This window comes from Scomber japonicus, chromosome 7, assembly GCF_027409825.1.
Source record: "Scomber japonicus isolate fScoJap1 chromosome 7, fScoJap1.pri, whole genome shotgun sequence".
Lineage (NCBI taxonomy): Eukaryota > Metazoa > Chordata > Actinopteri > Scombriformes > Scombridae > Scomber > Scomber japonicus.
The window spans coordinates 14,010,402-14,030,541 of record NC_070584.1 but is presented as its reverse complement, the minus strand read 5'-3'; the positions used below and the strand labels follow the sequence as shown (position 1 = coordinate 14,030,541).

The 20,140-nt window shown below is 41.1% G+C and overlaps 1 protein-coding gene across 1 annotated transcript in view; it reads right to left on the bottom strand.

Annotated features, from left to right (window-relative positions):
- sema6bb (sema domain, transmembrane domain (TM), and cytoplasmic domain, (semaphorin) 6Bb) overlaps positions 1 to 20,140 on the bottom strand; it is a 117,224-nt gene that overhangs the window by 41,428 nt on the left and 55,656 nt on the right. Inside the window, exons 3-8 of the mRNA XM_053321811.1 lie at positions 18,601 to 18,715; positions 12,111 to 12,171; positions 11,914 to 11,976; positions 2,103 to 2,201; positions 521 to 611; positions 73 to 192 (exon numbers count right to left, since the gene is read on the bottom strand). Of these exons, the coding sequence (XP_053177786.1) occupies positions 73 to 192; positions 521 to 611; positions 2,103 to 2,201; positions 11,914 to 11,976; positions 12,111 to 12,171; positions 18,601 to 18,715 (549 nt within the window). The remainder of the gene's footprint in view (positions 1 to 72; positions 193 to 520; positions 612 to 2,102; positions 2,202 to 11,913; positions 11,977 to 12,110; positions 12,172 to 18,600; positions 18,716 to 20,140) is intronic.

Below are 20,140 nucleotides of genomic sequence, written 5' to 3'. Positions count from 1 at the left end.
AAAACACAAACAAACACACCTTAACAAGCATAAAAACCACACATACACACATGCACACATGTCTGTCGGTACCTCTGAACCACTTGGAGTCGTGCTTGACGGTGCGCAGAGCGGGACTGTCCCCAAGGCTACGGTAGATAACCGCATCAATGGCCAGGAAGTCTGTCACTGTGGCTGTAAACAGATTCCCCTCTGACACAAACACACACAAACACACACACACACACACACACACGCACGCACATACATATTAACACACAAGTGAGTTGGACAGGCTGACACAGAGCAGATGAATAAAACTGAAGAATCACAGTGGCACAGCATTGTTGAGCATATGTAGCATATTCAGGGACCACAATGTCTCATTCAGTGAGGAGCAATGCTACTCCTCAATGATATTCACTACTGCAATCACCAGAATCACAAAAGGAAATGTGTGATAGCACATAGTGTTGCATCCCTGCTGCGTGATCCACATGAGGGCGAGAAAGTGAGGATCCAAACAAGAGGTGTGCCATACCTGCAAACAGAGCTACGTTGGCGTGTTTGGGATCATAAGGGCATCTCGCCATCCCACTGACTGTGTCTCCTACCATCTCCAGAGTGTCTCCCTGTTAAGAAACACACATACACACATGCACACATCAATCAGTAAACTCCAAACAATAAGAATGCATCCACAGAAGCATCATGAAAACAAGCCACAAGAGAATGGCAATTAGGGAGTGTTACCGTAAGTGCAAACTAATGATTCACTGGTGGCAATTAGGCTGCAGCAACAACAAGAGAGTGACATACTCATGCATAAATAAAGCAGACAAACACACACACACAAACAGACACATCAGGGTCCACACACCCAAACAAGTTTCCAACTCTCACAAACATGTATACACAGTAAAATATCTGTATCTCTGCCTAACACACACACTTTCACAAACACACCCACACGTACTTAAAAGGTAGCTACAAGCAAACTATTTCAACTACACAGTGTAATTCTCATCTATTCTAGGAAATTAAATATTGAATTAAGGGTGTCATTTAATTAAAACACAGCTATAAATAAAACAGTAGTTAGCATCGCTAACTAGTCCCTAGAGAAACAGACAGAGACAGGTGTGTTATACACTGTCGTTGTATGTCATTAGTGGCTGACAGATAATGGTCCAGGTATGTTTCAGTGTCACACTGTTGCACCGTGTTTGAAATGTGAGAGACTGAAAATAACACTTATCTGAAAAAGCCTTTGATAATGAAAACACCCCCCCCCCCCCCATCTCTCTTTTTCCCTCTCTCCAACTCCAACTGCCTTCATCCATCATTTAATATTCCTGCAGAATGATGTGAAATCAGTCGAGCTGATGATTAATATTTATGTGTAGTTTGCCTTCCACGAGTTTGAAATTGTAACTGTAATTGAGTGAGACAGGAATTCGGGAAGTGGAGCAAATTCAGCTGCATGGTGGAGGATTCAGGTGAGTTCTTGCAGAGTCTGACAAACATATTTTGTTTTTGACAGAGGGGAAAATATTTAGAGTGCACAGCGGCTAATTAGTTGCATCAAGCCAGTCGACACTTGTCGCGTGAACCCTGTTGACTCTTAAATTAAGCCCATTTTTCTTCTAAATGGGGAAGTTGCTTTGCTTTCTTAACACAAGCAAAGAAACAAGTCACGTCTTCACCCTTACTCTCTGAATACCCGCCTCTTCCTCTTCTCACCTCTTTGTGTTCTTCTTGATTATCCGTCTCTGACTCTCAACAATAACAAGCTTGGCAGTCCACAAAGTTTAACCACTGAGAAATAACAACTGTTGTATCTTAGGAAAACAAGGCACTGGAACTGCCAGACAACAAGGATAAATAACTCCTGGGGAGGAAGTAAATGGCGCCTCGAGTGAAAACAAACAAGTGTTATCACACAGTAAATTTTCACCTGAACAGTCGATTAATTGTGTTTTGGAAGTGGGGACTCTCTTCTGGAAAAAGTAGATAAGCCATTAATCAATGACGTCAATAGACAGAATGCAAGGATGGACCACTTCCAGGATTTGGAAAGGTATGGCTGTAACACCAGTGTGCTTAGTCTTTACAGTACTTACAGTGTAGTTGGCACATAGCGGGTTGAAGGCATTGGTCCCACATACAAACAGGCCTCCTTGTCTGCTGAGCAGCACCTTCATAAAATTTCGGCATTCATCCTGCAGAAAAAGAGAAAAATAGAGAGAGAGAGACTTTAATCATGCAGGAGATGTACAACTGAAGAGAAGAAAGGCAAAATGAAGAACTGGGTTTTACTTTTTGGAGACTGATTATCCAAACCGCTTGGTGAAATGAAGCTTTTCAGTTGCCTGATATGTGGAATTATCACGCCATTAACGCTGTCAATCATACTGATACAGTCTGGATGCAGCCTGCAGAGACTTAAAGTGTCTACCCTCTTCACACATGCACACACACTCACACAGCCGTTGATTGACAGACAGTAATCCAAACCAGCCTCAGGATTTTAAAACAAACAGCAAATTCAAGGCTAATTTTGCCACCATGAGGCTTCAAACTACACCAAGCTAAATGACAAAATAAACCCGAGTCACAGTTCCCTTCTCCCGTGCTCGTTCTTTGAAAATGAAAAGTCGTTTAAGAACCACATGACTTAGTGGCTGCTTGTGCCCCACAGTGTAAAATTGTAATAAATGTTGGTGTAGTGAAATGGAGAAAAATGACTTTAAAGTTAATCTCCTGCCTCAACAAAAGTGGAGCCTGTCAGTATGTTTGTAGTGGAAATTACTCAACATATGCAACCCCTGACATACACTTTACACATTATCACAGGGTTCTGCACCTACAGGACACTTTGTTATTTCTGTGGCCATATTTTTTTTTACTTACTAGCTTTCCATATCATTAACACAGTGTGGCACAAGTTTATACAATGGAGATGAAAAGAAATTGAGTGAATATGGAGGAGAAATGCAGGGGGAAAAAGCTGTGGACAATTTGTATGTAAAAGGATTTGAGGTTGACAGGTTTTGGGGCAGTGGTTCTAAACTTTTTTTTTTTGGCATGTAACTACTTAATATGAAGCAATATCGACTTCTCAGTATAGATTATGGCTTCAGTATGGATATGACCAGTTCAACCAAAGATGGATTATTCATCAGATTGTTTAATTTGAAGTATTATGGGTGGACGAGATAATATAGTTTTCATAATCAATATTTCAACATTTCACAAACAAAAACAAAAATTGTAAGAAATTCACACAAAAAAACCCTTTTCTTTTCTTTTCTTTTCTGACTCTTCAGATTGATCTTGGGACCCATTAGAGAATTAGTGACCCATATGTTGGGAACCACTGTCTCAAGGACCAAAAGGTAACATGATAAAAAACAAACAAACAAAAAAAACCTGTCAACACAGATGTTTTTCCAAATGTATTCAACCTTAATTCCTATTATGACCCATGACTTTTAAAAGCCAAAAAGTAAACTGTTGCAGCAATGAGTCAGCCACCTGTGTGTGTGTGTGTGTGTGTGTGTGTGTGTGTGTGTGTGGGTGCAGAGTGAGTGGTGATGTACAGTAGATCACAAGCGGACAGCAGCCAGAACCCCCCCCAAACTACTGGTGTCCCAGCCAGGATGGCACCAGCTCAGCCACACACACACACACACACACACACACACACACACACACACACACACAGCAGATGGGGTCTACTTCAAGACCACTACTCACATTGATGTCATCGGAAACAGAAGTAGGACTGGAGCAGTGGTGGAGGTGGTGGTGGTGATAGTGGGAATGTCAAGTGATGTGTGTGTGTGCTTGTGTGTGTGCTTTTGTGTGTGTGTGTGTGTGTGTGTGTGTCTGGAGAGATCAGAGGGAAGCAGGGATATGAGACACTAGTGAATGTTATTCCAGATGCTCCACCCTCCACCCTTCCACCTTCCCACTTCATTCCCCGCAGGGTTCTCATTTTTCAACAGCAAAAGAACAGGAAAGAAGGAAGTATTTTCATGTGTGAGTGTACTGTGTGTGTGTGTGTGTGTGTGTGTGTGTGTGTGTGTGTGTGTGTGCGTGCGTGCGTGTGTGCGTGCGTGTTGGGTGTAAGTGTCAAGTGTGAGGTGTAAATTTCAAATGGTGCAGCCCTATGTGACAAATTGAGGAGTGACAGCGACAGTATATGTGTATGTGTGTGTCACTCCCCCCACATACAGCATGTGTTCCTGTGTGTCTAGCGCGTGTATCTGTGTGTGTGTAAGTGTGTGTATGTATGTGTGTATGTGCATATCACAGCACAGATGCATGCTCGTGTGTGAGAATCATTTGCATGCTGTTTGTCGGTGGGGTTGCAGTCTGTCAGCTCGGTCAGAGCTGTAATCACAAAGCCAGATGAAGCACTCTTAATAACAGCCCAGTCCCACTGCCAGCGTCTCAGAGAGGGGCGTAAATACTTCGAAGAACCAAACCACTGCACAAATGTGGGCATTTGGCAGTGTTATTCTGCATAAAATGAAACATTTCATGACTACAGGATAAAAACAAGGGGTTGGGTCCTTCATAGCAATTCTGTGACTCAATTTTGAATTCCTTTTGCACTTAAAAGATATCGTCAAAATTCATCCCTTGCTGCATACATGCATTTCATTAACCCTTATTCATCTATTCCAGGAAGCAATTTGGCAGTTTCAGGTATGGGTCTGTCTTAATTCAAAGCCCCATTCAGTCAGCAGGATTATGGTTTCACTGTGGTTTCCACATTAAAAAACACAAACCAATTATAGAGGATCAAGCAGTGAATCACTGAATTCAACAATTATATACAAAAATCAAAATGCTGTACGTCCTGGTGCCTCCTTCTACTCCCCCCTTCCTCCTCTTTTCTCTGTGCTCCCTCGCTCCCTGGGAAGAATCCAGACAAAACGCCACCTGTGCTGGCTGGCAAGCCTTCCTGAGACCCAGACGACTGCAGTCCTCCTCCTCCCTCTCCTCCCTCTCCTCCCTCTCCTCCTCCTCCTCTTCCTCCTCCTCCTCATGCTCCTGCTCTTCTTACTGACAGTGGCAGAGCTGCACGGGCTCTGAAAAATGAATCTGCAGCACAGATGAATTACACAGGAGCACGCGCCTCAGTGCAAATATGGACGTAGTTGTAAATGGAAGGAGAGATTTAAGAAGAAGAGAGAGAGGGTGTGGAAAGATAGGGAAGGATGTATGTGTGTCTGTGAGAACGTGTGCCTATGTGTTTCTACACTGATATAAATTGTATGCTATGCAAGCAGCAGGTTTTTAATCAGTCTCTTGCTCTTAAGAAGAATATTTGTCAGCTTTGTTCTACTCTGCAGATGTTGGCTGGGCAAGTGCATTCCTTGCCTTTGCGATTCCCGGCACAGATACAAACATTTTCCTTAGATACAATGTTCTGCATACAAAAACATGCATACCAAAAAACATTCGTAGACACATTAAAGCAATTGATCATGCTCCCACACACACATTCAGAAGGGTGTTCTGTTGCTACAACATATCTACTCAAAATAACCTGCAGCAGTCAGACACCATTAAAACTGAGGAGTCTCCACCCTCTGCATCTGCTTTTCATCTATTGTCCGGAACTCAACTTTTAGTCTGAGATGATAAACAACCTCCTCATTTGGCCTCAATGTTTGTTCTAATGATGAGACATTATCCCCAAAAACTCTAACAAATGCAATGTTTCACCTCCAGCTACAAACAGCATTCCCGTGTTTGGTCTCACCAAAATACAAAACAGGTCTGTACGTCATAAAATCTTTTGCAAGTACAATAGGAGCCATCTAAGGCAGTACGTCAGGGGGTCTTATTTAGCAAGCTGCTAAATCTCCAAAGTTTCCATTACATGCCTGGCTGGTCCCCTGATGTGAGTGACCAGGGAGAGGAGAGCGGTGCTCTGCCAAGAGCCGCCATTGAGCCAGAATTCTCCCACAGACACACGTACTGTATACACAATACACACTCACAAAAAGATTTGGCGAGTCCTCTTCTCCACTCATTAACAACAGGCCTGTCATTTCCAGAAAAACCCCTGACACATAGTTTTGACTGAAAACAGAGTGACTCTACATGACAGGAAGAAAGTGCGTGTGTGTTTTTGCACATGTGGGTGGAGGATAAATTAACAGCGGTACCAAATTAGCAGCAATGCGCTGTTCTGAGTACTGCGGTCTTACTCAGCATGTTAAAGCTAATCCGCGTCCCTCTGCAATCCTTCGTCTCTGTTTGATGGTAATTTTGACTGAAGACACCACAGGCCACAAACAAACATCAGACACCGGAGGCAAGGAGAGAGAGGGAGAAAGTGAGATAATAGAGATACCGTAGGAGGAAAAGATGAAGAGAGAGAGGGGGGCAGATAGGGAGAAATAGAGAGAACCAGAGAGTTTATCCAGGCCAGTCAGCCATGTGGCAGCCTCAGCAGTGGAGCCGACCTGCAGCAAGACCTACAGATCGAGGGGTCAGCTGAGCAATGCTCCCTGGTGGAAACATACACACACTAGACACTCACTCAGGCACACACACACAAACACACACACACACACACACACACACACACACACACACACACACACACACACACACACACACACACACACACACACACACACAACATTCAGCCCTTAACCACAACACTTAACCTGAATCACCCCAGGACAGCTTTGTGTCCGACAACCTGCTGAGTAAACGATGGATAATTGTCACATTAAGAAAATTAATTCACTTTCTGGAAGTGATTCATGAATGTGATAGTATACACTTGCGGGAGAGGAAATGTGCTTTTTGGGGAATATAGTGTATTGAGAAAAGAAGGCTATGCACACTGAACACACTCCAATGCAAATATTTGGTGATAACGAGTATCAATCAATACAGAAAATAACTGGAAATCATCAGTCATCAATCAGTCATGCAACATTTGCTGTGATTAAGGTGTAGTGACTGAGAGCTTGGTTTTATCCTTAAATACTTTTACTGGATAAGTATGCAGAGCCTCCCTTTCTCCATATTCAGGGTATTTGGCATTCTAGCACTTTAGTTTTATGTGATGAGTGTGATAATTGACTCATAAGTACTACTTTTTGGGGAATATAGCGATGCTGTGAAATATATATTAAAGGTTGAGCTTAATTCAGTCTTAGTTATATAAGATCAGCCCAGATTTAATAATAGACATCACACATTTAACATCAAAAAGGCAGATAAACTAGATGCTTTCTACATATGAAGCATCAGTTACAAGGAATAAAAGTGACTCCACATGTGGTTTTTCAGATTGATTAATTTAGGAGCCAAAAGACGGCTGTGAAACCCTATCTTCTGACGGTACTGGTTTTATCTCGGTTGGACGATTGAAAACCCAGAGCTCCTCCGAGAGCACGATCAAAGCAATATTGATCAAATATCTTGCTAAGTGCTGCTTATAACGACGCCCAACTGCTCTTTAAAGGCGCTCTACATGGAATTGCCTTCGTTTGCACGTACAGTACATTCCAAATCCGCTATGGCCTGATGTGTTGGCACAGAGCCACCTCTATGGAACGTCTCACCCTCTTTTAAGGAAGTGAAGGGGAAGGGGAGAAAATGACAGAAAGAGACAATGAAAAGGGCAAATACATAAGAGATAAAAGAGACAGCAGACAGCAGAAAGCAAGAGGACAAAGGAAAATATGCCAGGAATATGCAGATTGAATGACAGCGAGGCCAGCTGTTGCATTCATCAACAATCGTTTGGTCAACACAGGAGAATAAAAAAAGGCGAATGAATTAGGATATTGAATTTTCAGCCTAATTAGGGAGAATACTATGTCCTTTGTGATCAACCAAGCGTAAACATTTAATTACAAAACCAATTACGAGGTGGCGAATGTATCACATCTGACACGACCATCCCCGAAGTAGAACAGGACATTTTCAGGAGGTGAAGTGGAGGAGAGGGTGGCAGCACAGAAAATCACTGCCTGACAGATGCGTTTGTTGAGGATCTTCTTGATTGTGTTCATGTATGTGTAGGAGAGAGCAGATAAAAAAAGAGATCATGAATATGTATGAACTGTATGTACACTAGAGTTACTGATCCAACCCACATGTATGTAAAAACCTGCACAATGCATTTGCGTATGTGCATTATTCAGAAAAAGGAGTGTTGTTTTATTTAATATGTAGGACAGCAGTCAACCCTCAATGTAGTCATTAAAATAGCAATACAAAGCATTATAGCAAGCCAATGCACTCCAATACAATAGCCCTGCAGTAAAAAAATCAAATGTGGTTATTATAACATAGAGATACATCTGAAATGTCTTTTTTGAATTGTCTTGATGGTGTTAAATTTATTTCTTCAGTATTTTGAGCTCATCTGAGGTCCAGTTTAAAAATTTTTAGAGGACCGCCAACCTCAGGAATCCAAACGGTGCACGACGACCAAAAAAAATCAAATATGAAGAAAATATGGTTCTGCACATGTGTGGTCCAATTCAAGTATACTGCATCATCAGGGCAAATGTTTGAAAAGAGCTTACCCTTGAACTTATAATGACATCAAAATGAGTACACCTGTGCTTTGTCATGCATGTTCACCTGGAGTATGTAGTTCCCAACAAGTTGCTCATCAGTAAAAATCATTCAATTTGTTCATCATGTCTGTATTTTTTTATTTCTATTTCATTTATCATTTTATGTGATGTTTTTGGATTTGATTGTGAAGCTATAAAATAGAATATACTTACTACTTTCTTGGTATTAATATCAAAATATTTGTTTTAAACTATCACAGTATCTATGAGGAACATTTCCCTTTTGGTAATTTTATCTATAAACTGTTTCTCAACAGAATTTCCAGAGAATGCAAAAAGAAAACAAATCACTATTTTAATAATAATGACATATATTATTCTAGATTTAGACCATATTCTACCTTTACAATATTTCATTTTTGTTGACGCTGTGTCAGAGAGCCATTGATTAATGATCATTTCTAAAGCTATAGTTTGTGTTGTACAGGACTGCATTATATAGTCAAATGTGCGGTGCAACTATTCTTTAAAAAAAAAGCCCTGACTGTATCTGTATTGGTTTTCATAAAAACATATCAGTTCGATATGCGTGTGTGCTTACATGCATTCACTCACTCTCACACACAGAGACACACACACACACACACACACACACACACACACACACACACACACACACACACACACACACACACACACACACACACACACACACACACACACACACACACACACAAGTACGTCCATTCATATGCATCTGAGCCCAGAGAGCTGACAGTGAGGACCTGGCAGTGGTTTTATCTTCCTCACATTGCTGTGTGACTCACAGCATTACCAAGCAGCACAGTCATTAGGGGCAAGAAGACCTTTCATATCTCAGTCAGCCCCACCCTTCTCCTCTCATTTTTCTCCTACCCTTCCTCTCCCCCTCGCCTCCTCCTCTCAGCCCAGCTTTTTGTCTCTGTCCCTCTATTCTCCATTGTGTTTCCGTCTGGCACTGTCTCTCACAGATTTAATGTCAGGTGTTCTCTCAGTGTGTTAAATAAGTCATTTTTTTTCTCTGCCTGGAGGGGACAGAGCCCATGTTTCCCGTGCCAACCACAACCACTGCACACACCCACGTGTAGACTTTGAATACAGGATGCTTATGTGTGGCAGACAGCAGCTAGAGATGTGTGTATGTTAGAGATATAAGACACACTGTATTTCCACAAATAGTGACAGAAGCCTTTATTTACCTCAACTGCAGAGGGTACCAGTCCTTTATTGGAAGTTGACTTATATTAAAGAGAGTCCTTTATTTGTAATTGCCTCTGTTTGACAAGTACATTTGCTTATATTTTTACATGAAGCCTCCTGGTTTTCTGATCTGCTTCTGTTTGCCCTGTTTAAGTTTTATTACTGCCAGTAATTTAATTACTGCAACGTGTGGAACAATAATTCTAGTAATCCACTTGGAGTTCCACCTGGACTGTTGTGGGTAGCAGGCTCATGGATGTTTGGTCACAAGCTTAGCCAAGTTACGCTGGTTACCCATGCTCATGACATGTAGTGTTGATGTATTATTAAAATAAGCACCACTGTCCTCATATTTAAACAATATTGCATCTCCCTGCTTCGCCCTTGTTCATGTCTGTGGGCAGTTTTTGGCCATTATTAAAAACCCTGCTTTTACTTAAAGAAATATGGCATTCAGTTGCGGGCTGGTGGTGCTCTTCCTCAAAGCCCACCTGAATTTTTTCTGAGGGTACAGACTGCGCAACTAACTCATGAACAAGATCTATATAGGAAGGACTGGCTCTGTTCTTCCGATCGATGTGTTGTGTGTGTGTGTGTGTGTCTGTGTGTGTGTCTGTGTGTGTGTGTGTGTGTGTGTGTGTGTGTGTGTGTGTGTGTGTGTGTGTGTGTGTGTGTGTGTTTGACAGGTTTGGTGAGCAGGGACAGTGAGATTCCTTTAGGCTGTGCCAGCAGGCATGACAGTCAGATGACTGGCACAGTAAAACAAAAGCTCCAGGCACAAAGGTAGAAAGCATGCCATAAATAAGAGGAACATGGTTTGTGTGTGTGTGTGCATGTATGTGTGTAAGAATAAGAGAGACATGACTTAGAAATGACATGATTTCAATGTATTTCACTGATATACTGGTGTATTGGGGGTTTTACCAAGCTTCACACAAAAAAAGCAAAAATGCTTATTGGTTTAAACTGATTTTGTGGCCCAAAATCAAACCTGTGTGTGATATCAGGCTGCAAGAAGACACTGTTGACTGGGGTTTAAAACAAATGACGGAGTGAGCTGTATAATTGCTCAGAAAATGTTTCATGTAAAAGAAATGTATGTAAAAAATATGACAATTTCAAAATCAATAAATGACTAAACAAAAACATCTTAGCATTGCAAATACAGATGGAATTCTGTTTTTGGTAACAAACACATCTCATAGTAAAAGTGTCCTTTCTTTCATTATTCATGATGATGCAATTAAATATGCTATTTTCAAATTGTTATTAAACTGCATGTAAATAGCTCTGCATTTTTCAGCATATGATAAATAAACATTGCTCCAAAAAATACAGCGAGTGTGCGTTCCAGATAGAGAAACTGGGTGCTCACAGTCAACGATATAAATCAGATTATCAAAGGTGGCACACCATCAAAGCAAAGTTTGTGGATCTTCATATTTTATTAAAATATCATTGCTGTTGCAAGGCCTTCTTCAGAGTATGAGATAGTTAGTGTTCCATAGCAAGTCACTTATATACAAACAAGTAATATGCTGACCTAATTCAACATAGCTAACCCAAAAAAGTGAGCTAACTCTAAGGTAGACACAAGAGGAAAATGAGAGGTGCAAAAGCAGACCTGAGGCTTGTGACTTTGATAATGTGCAACCTAGTACAAATGACAGGAATACAACGACTTCATAATTCATCAAGATTCAAACTAGATTATAGAAATAATTTAAAAGTAAATATGTCATTAGGGCCTGTAGCGACCACTGTGTTTAACCTGCCTCCTCTCTTGAGGAGAGATATTTTTGGATATCACCTCCTCTGATGACTTACCTTTTCAAAGTCAGTTAAACATAGGTCTTTTTAATGCCTGGTCAGTACATAGTCCAGATTTCCTGTTCTAATTATTGTTTTATGCTCTTTAATACAGACTTTTAGAGCTCTTATAGTAGTATATGCCTTTCCACATGGATACAGTGTTTCAACATGTAGACTACATTATTTTAAATAACACTCAATAGAAAAATCAAGCTCATTGGCCTGAATTGAATTAAGAGAGGTGGAAAGAGAGAGACATAGATTTGACAAAAGAAAGAGAATATGGAGAAACAGCTAAACAACAACGTCTCACCTCATGCTTGCCCTTCATCCTGCAAATCCTGATGTCATTCTTGTTTGACTCCCATGTTCTTTTCTACAAAATAAAAACCATGCAGACATACTACTGGTTAGTCTCTATTGTAGAAAATGATTTTTCAGTCTACTTACAAGAAAAACATCTGCCTAGAAGATGTAAATGTTATGTGTATCTGTCCTGAAGGTGCTCACCTTGCTGTAGAACATCTCATCTCCTGCAACGATGTCCAGCTCCACACGGAAAAGGTCATCCCTGAAGAGAGGGAGAGAGAGAAAGAGAGTGGCAGTCAGCCAACATACAGTAGCAAGATCCAAAGTTTAGAGGGGATCTATTATGAATTTCCAGCTCTGTATTTTTATTCTGGGACTCCACTAGAGTAGCTTTGCATCACTCATAGTTAAAAAAAAATCTTTATTTGTCTTATGCTAGCCCTTTATGCAACCCCTCAGTTCAGCCTCTGTCTCTTAACAAGCAGTCTGTGTTCCTGTCTCTTTAAAGCTCCCCTCCCTATGAGCCCACTCAGTTCTGATCGGCCAGCTTCAGGATGCTGCCAAGGAACAGTTGTGTCAGAATCTCCGTTATAGGAACTAAAAAACGGACGACTCAACAATGTATGGAGATATTTGGAGCGCTTATATCAGTGGATCAGGTCAAAATAATGCAGGAAGGAATAGTACAAGCAGAAACAGCCACAGTGACCATAATGTTTGATGGCGTGACAATATGTGACCATGAAAGTAAAAACTGTTGGAAACTGACGTCGGAAATGTTCAGAGGAGTCTGAAGCCTGTGGTTTTTGTCCACAAGGATCACTTCTACATACATTTACTTCATTATTTGACACATATTTTAATGAAAATATATTTTAATATGAACATTATGAGATTGTAACATGGATTATGTACGAAAGAAATGGCACTTGGTATTCAAGTAAAACAATGAATACCAGTTCCATAGCATTGATATTATTATTAGCTCAGGACAGTGCAGGTTTATGTAGATTTTCTGTTGGATAAAATCCAGGCTGCACACTTAATACAAACACTGAGAGTATGAATATTTCCACCACATATTGAAACTATGTGGTTTTTATTGCTAAATAAATGTCTACCTCATGTATAATCTTGCCATAGCGTGTGCAGATATGTAATGCATTCACATTAGAGACACTTATTCCTTTAAAGTTGATCAGACCCACAGAGATTAGGGAACCGCTTTACAACATCTTCTATTTCTCCCAATATATATGAGAAATGGAACCCGACTACATAATGATGTCTCATATTTCCCCTTCGCCTTTTGCCTCTGCTCATTAAACTTGACTTGCTGCATTGAATTTTCTGCAAGGCCCCAAATTCTGCTTATCCGTCTTATTCAAAGCCTAAAATTGAATTAATGGATGATTTTTCAAGTTGTTATACTGTTGCTTGTGTACCCCCACACACTGCCTACACACAGTCCAAAATCCGACACCATTCATGTATTCATGATATTCCAAACACTGCTTTCTCACACTGCTAATCTCCTGTTAATTCTGCAGTAACCTTGGACGTTCCTGCGAAAATTCCTACTAAATGAGAGTTGGGCTAGGCGGCTAACAGCTGACATTTGCATATTGATCAAGGTCTTGGTATCTGCTGGGATGGATCTGAAGCATGGGCTTCATCTACGCAAAAGGCTGGGCTCTGAACAGGCTAATCTGTAAATCTGCCATAGCTGTGTTATTGCAGCAGTATCGATCCCATCTCTGATCCAGCTCTGCCTTCCATCTGTGCTGCATGTTCTCCCCTGGTTTCTCCTTTTTCTTTGACTGGGGAAGGGAGTTATCGTGTGTTAGGGCATCCATGTACAGTAGCATCCAAGTGCTTGGGCATTCATATCAACCTGAATGTGTGTTTTTGCATGTTTTTCTGAAAGAGAGAGCTATTAGAGTGTGTGTTTGACGAGATCGCAGGTAGGCCAAAAGCCATCAGGTTACTCCTCTCCTGAATAATTCATTCTCACTTCCTGCTGGTGTGTTAGAAGATTCCCACTCATAGGCTATCCAACCTTGCAGGAACAGGACAACGACTAAGTGGCGGAGAAGTGCGAAATCACCAAACACTTGCTTGCTGCGTCCCTGCTTAACAGGTCAGAGTTTAAGCATTCTCCAAACAGTGGAGTGAGCCAGAGTGTGAGGCATAATCTCATCCAGGCTGCTTCAGCAGTGTCTCAGCATTAACATAATGAATATAGCAACAGGCCTCCTAGTCAGAGTGGCTGCCAGCCAGCGCTGTTGCCTCTGATAGTGCAGAGGAGGGGGAATTATTTATGCTGCTGCTTCTCTTTCTCTTCTCTTGCCTGCTCCAGGTTATTTGAATGATGCAAAGCCTGTGGCCTGTATGTTTTTGTTTGTTTATATGTGTGTTAGTGGATTTAATCCATACTGCTTGTAGTGGAAGGTTAGGTTTCGGGGTGTGTATCGAAAGATGGACTAAAATAAAGATTTAATTATTCTTTATGTTGCAGGATGTGAACACAACTTTGAGCATGACTCATATTTGTCACATACAGACCTCAGCATATACAGCCCAGTTTTACTATTCTATGTCTTTCTCTTTGGCCTTGTGTATGGATATGCATGTAGGAATGTGCACATGCCTGAGCTGTTACTTCACAAAGTCTCAGAACCCTTTTGACCTGGTTAATACAAAGTCAACACACAATCAAGATAGACTATCAACACATATCCTAAATTTCTTCCTTGACCAGCTCATGAACTTTCTCCTGTCAAAGAACATCACACTCAAGGTCAAGACTTCTTAAGCCTCCAAGTTTTTCAATATTTCTTCTCAGCTTTCCTGCTCTTCTTCTGGCTAGCTGCCATACTGTGGTTCGGTGTGCAGCGCTGAGCCTCTCTGAGCTTGCAAGGAGAAGCTGCTCTACTGGATGAAATCGAAATGGAAAGATTTGAGCTGACCACCCAGTTACCCTGACACTTCTGCTGACTGAGGGAGTGTAGCATGTGTGTGAGTACCTGGGTGTCTGTGAATATATGCCTGAGTAAGTATGTGCCCCATTTCAGACTAAAGTTAGCAGTGCTTTCAAAACTGAAAAGCAGGTAGTAAAACCAAGTTCACTGAGTAAGAAATATTTTGATCAAAGACCAATTAAAAAACAAAACCTTTCTGTAATCGAGCCACAGGCATCAACAACTAATCATGAAAAGAATAAAATGACAAACACCTGAGACAATTAAATAAAAGCATCATCTTTAAAAAAAGAAAAAAAAGAAAAAGAAATGAAGTACTGTTCAGAAAAACTTATTGATAATACTTTAAGAGATTTTTTTCCTTTCTGACAAAATTTGAAACAGTCGCCTTTCAGAGTAAAGGTAATATTATTCCAGAGTGTATGCTTTATCCTCCTATAGTGTGTACTGTGGAAATACTGACTATGCTGTTTGTCCGTGTGGGATGTTTTCACCTGTGTGCCTGTGTCTCTCCCCACCTACTTATCCTTGTCTGCATGCTCTTCCAGTCGCTCGACAGTTAAACAGTCTGGCAGCTTGAGCTCCCAAGCTTCCAAGTCTTTGCCACAAAGGAGCGTTCTCTCCCCGTCTGCCATGAGGCATTTGACGTAGCTGTGGCCGCTGTCTGACCTCTGCTGACCTCAGAGGTCAGTGTGTGTGGGCCAATAAACTGAGCAACCTCCAACCTCACAGTAAGTCAGCACACTTTCCTTTTCCAGCTAAGGTGAAATCTAAACACACACACACAGCAAAAAGTTCTTACACTTCATAAAGAGTTGGCTTTGTTCCTGTGGTCATCTTGTCCAAAGGTAAACACTCTCCAATTGCTTTATATTTGTGTGGATTAGCCCTTTGGATCTATCTGAGGGCTGAAGACCACAGGATCCACAGCTGCTCATCTTGACAGCAATGAAATGGGGCTTAGCACAGCAAGGAGCTTTACTCCACCTGCCACCAGCCAAATACATAGTTTACTTTCATTTAGCAAGGATGGAAAGAGGACAGGGAGAGGTAGCTTCACTCAGCAGGTGCTTGGGGCAGGGATTTAGCAGCGCTTGCAGTCTGAGCAGCAGCTATGCTAATGGTGACAGGATTTTGGGATGAGCGAGGCGTCTTATCAGGCCGTGCACTCTGTAGCAGCTTTTGGCAGTCATACCTGCCACCAAACAGGTACTTATTTATACATTATACATTTTAAACCTCTGCCTCCCTGCTGCGCTGTCTTTGGCTCACACACTCACGTGGATCTGTTTCCTTCTAGACAGACACAAACACTATTAGCCATATATAAATATACTCTTGAAACCCTCTTTCTCAGTATCTCTCTTGCTGCCATCAACACCCGCCCTCTCTTCTCTCGCCATTGTGGCTGTCAGTCTAGCATTTCATTAGCATCCGGTGGGCTGAGACTTTCGTATCAGTTAACCTCTCCTCTTCAGTTAAAATGTTCTGCTGCTGTAAATTGAACATCTTTCAAACTGCCTCTCGGCTCTGGTAAAGTAGACCTACATACTACAGTAGCCATAGTTGTCTGTGGGCAGTTTTATTATCCGACTGCATGCATGTGTGTGCTTATAGACCTTCTCAGTGCAGACAGAATGGCTGGAACCATGTTACATAGTTTGATATATTTACTACCAACTCTCTGTGGTGAGGTTAGACCAGCTGGAGGCCAGGGACTGGGTCATTTCCTGGACCACAGTGGCGTCTCTTATTGGAAAGCACTTCAATCTTCTTTGAGACTGCCACTACAGAAAATAATCAGTGCCATATGTGGAAACTGACTGTGTCTCTCTTTCTTTCTTTCTTTTTTTAAAGTATGTTTCAAGCTAAATTAATTTTTGGGCAACATGGGCAGTAAATCTTGAGGTGTATGTTTTCTGTTAGCTTAGTCTGTTTCAGGTCGGCTCCTGGATGGCTCCAGGGAGCAGCAAACAGTTTAACAGTGTAAACCTGGCACAGCTGAGTAGGCTGTCTTCGTCTGGCCCTCCTGACCATGAGGACTACTGTCCAGGATCAGCACATTCACCAGACTGACAGACATGTGGGGGGCATTATCATATGGACACCAAACTAGAGAACATGTGCTCAGATAAATATCAGCCCTCAGATGCAGCTACTCTAACAGATTGGTTACAAAAATGCTGTCTAAGTATCTGCTGTTTTATAATTACTGATAGCAAGTGTTTGCAGTCTTGCCTATAAGTCTGCAAATATCACATCAACACATGATCAGCAGACCGTGACAACTTGTGACTGGCTAGTAATACAGTAAGTGTTGTGTATTAAATTATGCAATTAAAATGCCACAGCTGACCCCTAAATTTTCCTCATATTTTCTTCATTGCTATGGCATCATCTTAGCCTTCAGAAACTTTTGGTAAATGGATCCCTGTTCTGTGGGTGAACTCTACTCATGACTATGTGGTCATGACTTTCTGTTTAGTTTCAATCCTCTTGTTAGAATGAGACAACTAAATCATTTATCATTCTTGTAAGTACATGGAGTTTTGTGGCATTTCATTATTCTCAAACAACTTCAACCTGAGAAGAGGTCTAATCAGGCAGAATAATTTAAGAAGTATGTGCCAGGCCTTTGAATATTGCAGTTTGTTTGTTATCCCTGATTTAATTTGATAGTTGAGCCGATTCATGTACAATAGAATATTAATACAAACAGAGGTAGTAAAAATGTTAGGCTTTGGTTAGTAAAGACTAATGTTCTAGGATTGTGCTTGTGTGAGTGTGTAAACATGTGGACCCCTGTCTTCCACAGATTTCCCCAGCACCAGCACAGTGAAAATCTTGTTTTTCCATTATGATGTGAATTATGCTCGGATGTGCTTCAGACAGCTTTCCTTTGAGCTAAATGCTGACATCAGTGAGTTATAGTTACCATGTTGACATGCTAACCAAAGTGTTGAACATATGAACCTTTTACCCAACTGACATATTTATGTAATACTATTGTCATTCATAAAGTCACACAACACTTACTTATAATAGCATATACTTATCAGTACATTTAGGTTTTGGGCTCAGGCACAGTCTCTTAAAGGACCAGTGTGTAAGATTTAGTGGTGGAACAGACTTGACAGAAAGGTATTGTAAGTATGTTTTAGTACTACTTTTTCACTTTTACCATTCTATTTTATGATGAATTGAAGATATGAATCATTGTGTTTTCGTTACTTTAGAATGAGTTCTTCATCTACATAGAGAGCAGGTCCTCTTTCACAGAGGTCACCGTGTTGCACCGCCATATATCTACAGTCTCAAACCAAACACTGGCTCTAGAGAGGGCCTTTTGAGTTTTGCAGCCACCGTAGGCTATTCCACATGCTTGAAAGGGACGGTGAGGGAGGGTGTATTCATTTGGTTGCAATCTGCAACTTTACTGCTAGATACCACTAAATCCTACACACTGGTCCTTTAAAATAATGAATGTTATGCTAATGAATGTTTCTCATGTTGCTTGGCAACAAATGTAGTGATATTATTGCCGCAGATATTAAATGACTCTGACAGAGATATATTTGCACTTATGAGGTGTAAACAACCAAGGACAACACACAGTTACCATTTCTCAAAGCTTATTTTTATATATAGTCATAAATTAATTGCTTATATGTTTTTTAATGTTTGTGTGTATGTGTATGTATGTATTGTACCTGGCTCCAATGTAGAGTGTCCGATTGACTTGGAGCATCCTCTGGATGTGTAGAGGCTCCTGTCTTAGCCATGTTCGGTGGGGTCGGCCCAGGAACACTGGATACCGTCTCACGACTGTCAGTGAGTGAGACAAAAACACACAATTACTCTTCCCAACCTTTCAACCGTCCTTCCAAAAGTATATTTTGATTTGTTTTTTTTGTTGTTGTTTTGTTTATGATAATTCAGCAGTCATAACAGATTTTCATTATGAAGTGGAGACAACATTTGAAACCTGCCATTTCATACAGCGTCTCATCTACATTAGATGCAGTGCAGCATAAAGACACAAGAAACAAATAATCTTGATGTCTGATCTACATCTCGTACTCTATGCCAAATTTAATATTTACAAGTTTTTGTTGTTGATTGATGGGAACTCACTCTTGATGAATTGTTCATTTACATGCTGCTTTTTGTTGGCAAGTTTGGGAAGGCATGTTCTGCCAACTGATTTAAGGACACAGACATACGTAAAAAAAACATCAAAATGGTGAAACAAAATGTTCTTAGTGTTCCAAAGTACAAGATATTCTGTACATTGAGGAAGGAATGCTTTGGGGGAGAAAAATCAAAGATGAAAGTAGCAGAGCACTCTTAGCATCTTTTATTGTCCAGCAGTTGTGCAAAGATCCAGAGAAATATATAATAAGCAGTGAAGAGAGAAGCAGACAGAAGTTACATATAAATCTGATTATTATTATGGAAAGCAGGATGGCTTTCTGTTTTTGACCTTGACAGAGGTGAACGACACAGTATTTTCAACTGACAGCTTCTCATCTACTCTCTGCTGCCATTACTTCTTTATATCCCACCCTCTGGTTTATTCATCTATTTTCCTCTTCTTATTCATCTTTATATTTAGTCATTTATTGCTCTAGTCTCATCCTGTTATTCTTTTCATTCATATCAACATCACTCCATCCTGGAACCCATTGTGATTCACTCTCTTCTCTTATTGTTGTCCACCTCCACACTTTCGTCTCTGTCCTGCCTATCCATCCATATGACCTGTTCTATAACCTATACCTGCTGTAAGCTGAGTCTAATGCAGCCACTCCGGTGTAGCTCTCAGTAGCCTGACAACCTCTACTCTCAAATGTTCAGTATTGATATGTCGAGAAGGGTCTGGACTCAGCTGGGAAGCCATCAATCAATATTATTGAACTGCAATCAATCAAGGTCTGGTCTATGTTGGAGACTGCCAAGCTGATATGGAGACTCAAAGTCTGAGTGTGTCAGGAGTTGTGTCTCTGGAGGGTCTGAGTGTGTGTGGGAAAGTCATGAATGCGAGAGTCCCTTCCTACACTCTGTTCTCATTCCTGAGAGTGACCCCACACCTCCTGAACTGGACACTAGTCAACACCCTTCGTGTGAGAGCCTGTCTGACCTCAACAACCCACACCATGACCCTAAGCCTCCTGCATTCCCACCCCCACTTCAACACTCTACATGTTAAGGTGCGACCCCGCACCTCACACATCGTGACCTCAGAGAGAG